Source organism: Pelecanus crispus, chromosome 4 (assembly GCF_030463565.1).
Source record: "Pelecanus crispus isolate bPelCri1 chromosome 4, bPelCri1.pri, whole genome shotgun sequence".
Classification (NCBI taxonomy): domain Eukaryota; kingdom Metazoa; phylum Chordata; class Aves; order Pelecaniformes; family Pelecanidae; genus Pelecanus; species Pelecanus crispus.
Genome location: NC_134646.1, coordinates 16,976,906 through 16,982,905, shown reverse-complemented (window position 1 = coordinate 16,982,905; position 6,000 = coordinate 16,976,906). Strand labels below are relative to the sequence as shown.

Below are 6,000 nucleotides of genomic sequence, written 5' to 3'. Positions count from 1 at the left end.
TGAGGGCCGCGCTCGCCGGCCCGGCCCGCCCCGCGGCGGCAGCAACGATGGCGGCGGCGTCGCCGTCCCGCCTCCCCACGCCACGCCGCGCCCCGCCGGTGGCCGCCGGCGCCCCCGCCTCGGCGCGGGGATGCGGCGGCGGCGGCCGAAGCCGGCGGGGTGTCGGCGCCGCGGGCGGGCGGCGGCGCGGCGGCTGCGTGTCTATTAGGAGGTGCGTGGTAGTGATGGCGGCGGTGGGTGAGACTTTCCCTGTCAGCGGATCCGGCTGGCCCTGCCGGCGGGCGGTGGGGCTGCGCCCCGCCCCGGCGCTGCGCCGTGCTGCGCCGTGCTGCGCCGGGCCGGGCGGCGGGGAGCGGCGGGGCGCGCCATGGGGCTGCTGGAGCGCCTGCGGAAGGAGTGGTTCATCCTCGGGATCGTGCTGGTCATCGCGGTGGCGCGGCTGGAGCCCGCCGTCGGCGTCAAAGGGGGTGAGTCCGGCCGCTACCCCGCCGGGGCCGCTTTGCCCCGGCAGCTCGGCGGGCGGTGCGGGGAGCGCCGGCGGGGCCCCCCCCGGAGCCGCCACCCGGGAGCCCGGGCGCCCTCGCGGGGCCCGGCGGTACTTTGTCAACTCCCGGCGGCCGGCGCTGCCCGCCGCCGCGTTTGCGTCGTGCGGGCCGGGCCCGGCGCTGCCCGGGGTGGGCCCGGTGCCGGCGGCGGGGCGGGGAGCGGGCCGCTCGCTGCGGGGGTGTGGAGGCAGCGGGGGGTCCCCGGGCGGAGGATGCCGTCGCTTTTGCCGCCGGGGACGCGGAGACTTGCTCGGGTGCCCCGCGGCCGTCGGGGCATCCGCTCAGCAACTTCGAAACTCGAGTCGCCCGGGGGTGCGGGAGGGCAAGCTGCGGGGTGCGGGGCGCAGCCGGGTCCGCCGGGCCCTCCTGTGGTCCCTGCACCTCCAGCAGCTCGCCTGCTCTGCTTGTTCATCGGTCACTGTTTCTCAGGTACACCGAGAAATGTTTCAAGGTGTATTCCTGGGTGTATCTTTGCTAGGCGCTGTACCAGTTGCTTGAGTAATGCCCTACTCTTAGTAGTAATGGAAACTGGGTAGCAACTTTGAACGTACTGCTGTTAAACTAAGCAGTAACTTCAAGAACTCCAAGATGGGCATATAGGCATTGCAGTTCAGTGTATGAATGTCTGCCATCTGTGAGCTTCTCAAGAGGTGTAGCTTAATGTATACTGTGTTAAAGTCTCCGGTGCTGTATTTCAGCCAGATGCTTTTTTTTTTTTTTACTTTATAATACCACACTTGTATTTTAAAGATTTTTTTTTTTTTTTTTTTTTTTTTGTCCCTTCTTACTTCCTCATGGAAGATGAGGGAAAACAGTGAAAATGATTCTGTGCCAAATGGTGTCAAATGCTCACAGTAAACAAATTGGAAGAAAGCTCTGTCCTTTTCTAAGCAGTGAGGACTTGTATGTTTCTGGTAACAAGACCTGATGAAATACCCAGTGCTATTTTAAAATGAACAGTGACTGTTTAAGTATAAATGCTGGCAGCATCTTCTGGTTAGTTTCCATTGTAACTTCAGCTCCAGATGTTCACAATTTTCAAGAACAAATTAAATTTTGTATATATTTATTTCTAATGGACCTCTGAAGATTTAAGAAAAGGGGTGTAGAACACTTGAACATAATTCCCTTAGCAACTCCATGTTACGGGAGGGGAGGAAGAATCTAGCTGTGCTTTCATACACATAGGTTTGTTGTTTTTTTTTTTCCCTTTAACAGAGCTGAAGTTTGAGGATAGACAGTTCCTCACTGAGGAGCCAACCTTTCCCCCACCCCCCTTAGGTTCTGGGAAAAAAGAAAGTAATTTTAAAAAACTGTGACTCTGAACACTTGCTGTGGCAACTAAGGCTCCGGTACTTCATGGAGTTCAGGGTAGGCAAATTCCTGCTGTGCAAGGTTCCCTTCTAACATCTGTGTGCTGTGTTGCATAGGTGAATAGGACCCACATGGAGCTTCTTGCAGGATCCATGCTGTGTGTTCAGCAGACCTTAAAGACAACTTTACAGTGATAGTATCAGGTGGTTTGTCCCTTTCTGGTTTGATTGTCATGCTAACTGTTAGCAGCAATGTGGGAGATCCTTTTAACTAGAACACAAGATAATTTTTCCTCAGTTTACGTCCTGCATGGAAGCACTGTGATGGAGCACTTTAATTATGCTACTGCAAAGATATGTCAAGCATTGACATGGTGGTGTTCCTGGGACAACTTGCTTGAAAAATCTTGTAAGCATTGATTGAAACTTGTGAACACGTGTTCCCCAAAGTGGTATTCCTCTTATGAAGCTATGTGATCTCAGTGCTCATTTTAAAGCTGGAGGTGGGGGGTGAGAAATACCAGCATATGCAAAAAACCTTAGTTTGTCATCTTCCAGCTGACAAAACCATGCACTGTGATTTGCAGGGCCTTATTGAATGGTATGGATGGTCCGGCATCCATACCAGTGGAACTTGTGCCACAAATAACAAAGATTTGTGCTGTTGCCACCTTCAGGGCATAAGCGAAGCCCTTTTTGTGTGCTCTCCTATTTGATGAATGGGCTTATTTAGTTCCTTTGTGAAAAGAGCTTTCCTGGCCAGTCTCTTGCACAAGAAATGAAGGGGATCTGTTCTGACCACAGTTCCCTGTGTTCCATGAACGTGTGGTTGCTCTGGTGGTAGAGGTTTCTCCTGTGTAAAGGAGTTCAGGTAGCCCAGTGAAAAAACTCTAAAATGGAAAAACTAAGTCCTGGAAGAACCCCTATCTTAGCCAGAGTGACTAACCCACTGCCTGTCTGCCCAGTGTGTATGTGCATGTACAGACATGCTCTAATCTTCTAAAAGATTAGGGAAATTATATAATTCTATCTCTACAATATAGTTTTCTGTATAACTATATATAAATTTATATAATTTTTCTGTTGTTTTTTTTTCCCCTAGTTATTCAGTTAACATGCCATAATTTTGCAACTGGCCACATGCTTTGTTGTAACTTTCTCTTGCATTTCCTGGCTTATTTGTACCGTACACTTCGTATAGGTGGTTTGGTTTATTTTTTGTATTTAACACACACAGTTTTAGTGTCTCATCAACAGAGTCCTCTCTGAGAGTAGGATTTGGGTTTAAATGACTTGAGAAGCAAATTTGAGTAAACTGAGTGTACGATCAAATCCCTCTAATTTAAGGATCATTGACCTTGCTCCAGTGTGACCATCAATGTATCATTCATCCGAGAGAGCAGAAAGGATCTTCTCTTCTGGAGTGTCGAGTAAAGGCTTGCTTGTTTGCTGCTGCAGTTTTGCTCATGACGACTTACTGTCACTTGCAGAGTTAGGATATTACTTTGGTCCTAAGTAGACTGCTAATATTTTCTTTCTAATATAATAACTGGTTGAATGCTCGTGAAAAAATGAGTATATACATTTTGCGCTTGGTGGCCTCCAAAGGCAAAGTGTATTAAGAGAATTCATCATTTTTATAGGAGTGTAAAAAGTATGTTATTTTAATCTCCCTGGAAAAAAGTATATAAATATATACAAATGTAAGCCTTTAATACAGTGGAACCCTTGGAGGTGCAGGCATCTGCCCTTGCTGATCTCACTGCAGCAGTGTGTCTGAAATGTGCTATTGTAGGGCTGGAATGAACCATTTTGCCAGAGCCCTGTTGTGGGGGAATAATACAGAATTGTATTGCCCCAAGGAAATCATTGCAAGGTATGACTTGGTTTCCTCTGTGCAGGCAGCCAGACAGGTGTGTGTTGTAGGGGAAGAAGTGAGAGGTAGATATGTGAATGATATCGATGGCCCTGTGGAGGGTGCAGCTAATATTTTTATTTGAGTGTACGGTTTGAGCTTGCTGACGCTATAGGGGTACTCTGATGACAGAGGAAAGCCCTGAAAAATCCCCTGTTTTCACATGTCCAGAATTTACCCGTTAGTTCCTAGTGGCCTGTAATCATGGAAGCCAAATTTGTATGACATCATACCTCACTCTCCACTCGCTGGTTTGCTTTTATTTAAAAATGAAAAGCATGCTTTCTGTAACTTAATGTAAAACCCATTCTTTTCATTAGAGACCTTAATGATTAGATTTTCTCCAGGTATTTTTCTAAGTATTCTCATTTACTTTGATGTAATATATGCATATCATTATCTCTTTGACTGTAGTTCACTTTTTTCTCTATGTCTATATTTTTTAGGACCTTTGAAACCAGAAATTACCATAACTTACATTGCTGTTTCAGCTATATTCTTTAACAGTGGACTCTCCTTAAAAACTGAGGTACTGTAATTTTTCATTGCTTCATTCTTGTTTTGCTTTAAAAAGTTTTGTGTTGCTTTTGATCAGGTTTGAATGTAATTGGAATCTTTTATTACTATGCTGTTGTTGCTGATGCTGGGAGAATGGCTAATAAGAGAAGATAAATACTGGATGTGTATGGAATAACCCTTCCTTGATTTCAGAAAATTCTTCACAAAGTAGCGAATGTGATGAGAAGGAGAGTGTGAATAAATTTCACCCATCCATAGAGGATGGGTTGCTTGTCTTTGCAGTACTCTGACTAAATGGAAGTGCTGAGGACAATTTTGAGACTGGAGCTATACCCTGGATGTGTCCCAAGCCCAAATCACGGTGGGACCCAGGAGCACACTAGCACCTGCCTTCTGCCACCCGTTCTGCACCTTGGCTTCCCCACTGCTCAGTTGAGATGCAGGCCAGAAAACTGTGCGAATCCTAGGGTAGAACTTGTAGGGAACTAGGCAGAGAGGGGCTATGTGGAGTCTCCATGCCTCTACAGGACATAAAGAGAGGGTGTGAGCTCTCTGTGCCTCTCTCCTTCATCTCACCTGCTGGTGTGCGCTCCAAGTAAAACTGTTTAGGCTAGTCATTGCAGGATTGATGCAAGCAAGTATCTGGTGGCTTTAAGTTACCACATTGGGTAGGTGCAGGACAGCAGCTAGTATCAACACAAAAGGGTTCCTCTGTAGATGCAAGGCCAATATACAGGTACAAAGTCCTGGCAATCTTTTCCTATAGGATTTAGTTGTGGACAGGTAGACTTGAAGTGCCTATGGTCTGCTGCATATAACAGACACTGAGATTTATTTCAAATTTTGTGTCACGCATCTTTCAAAGAGGAACAATCTGAGAGTAAGAAGGGATGAAGGGGAGAACCTCTTAGTGATGTGTAAAGGAGGCATGCAGAAGGGAAATGATGGCTATGTGCCAAGAAGAGAAGGCGCAGCCAGAGTTGAAGTGAAACACTGCATGTCTCTGCTAGTCTGGTCTTTTCATTCCTTTTACACTGTTGGCTGCTCTAACAGGTGATGTCATTTGTATGTTGCATGATACTAATGCCTAAAAGAATCGTCATGATATTGTCCAGTTATCTTCTGGGCAAACTGGGATTTGGATGAACAGCGTGCATTCAACAACAACAAAAAAGTTTCTGTACCTGTATCATGGTGTTGTGGTTTAGCCCCAGCCAGCAACTAAGCACCACGCAGCCACTTGCTCACTCCCCCTACCCTGATGGGATGGGGGAGAGAATTGGAGGAGTAAGAGTGAGAAACGTTCCTGGGTTGAGATAAGAACAGTTTAATAATTGAAATAAAGTAAAATAGTAATGATAATAATAACAATATAAGAATGATAATAACAATAATAATATACAAAGCAAGTGATGCACAATGCAATTGCTCACCACCTGCCGACCGATACCCAGCCAGTTCCCAAGCAGCAATCGCTGCTCCCCGGCCAACCCCCCCCCAGTTTCTATACTGAGCATGATGTCATATGGTATGGAATAGCCCTTTGGGCAGTTTGGATCAACTATTCTGGCTGTGCCCCCTCCCAGTTTCTTGTGTACCTGGCAGAGCATGGGAAGCTGAAAAGTCCTTGACTAGCATAAGCAGTAGTTAGCAACAACTAAAACATCAGCGTGTTATCAACATTCTTCTCCTACTAAATCCAAACCAC

General features: G+C 47.2%; 1 protein-coding gene across 2 annotated transcripts in view; it reads left to right on the top strand.

Moving 5' to 3' along the window:
* The first annotated feature begins 367 nt into the window (after positions 1-367).
* The window catches only part of SLC10A7 (solute carrier family 10 member 7), a 148,713-nt gene continuing 143,080 nt past the window's right edge, over positions 368-6,000 (top strand). For both annotated transcript variants that reach the window (XM_075709317.1, XM_075709316.1), the window contains exons 1-2: positions 368-467; positions 4,220-4,302. In XM_075709317.1, coding sequence (XP_075565432.1) covers positions 368-467; positions 4,220-4,302 — 183 coding nt within the window. The remainder of the gene's footprint in view (positions 468-4,219; positions 4,303-6,000) is intronic.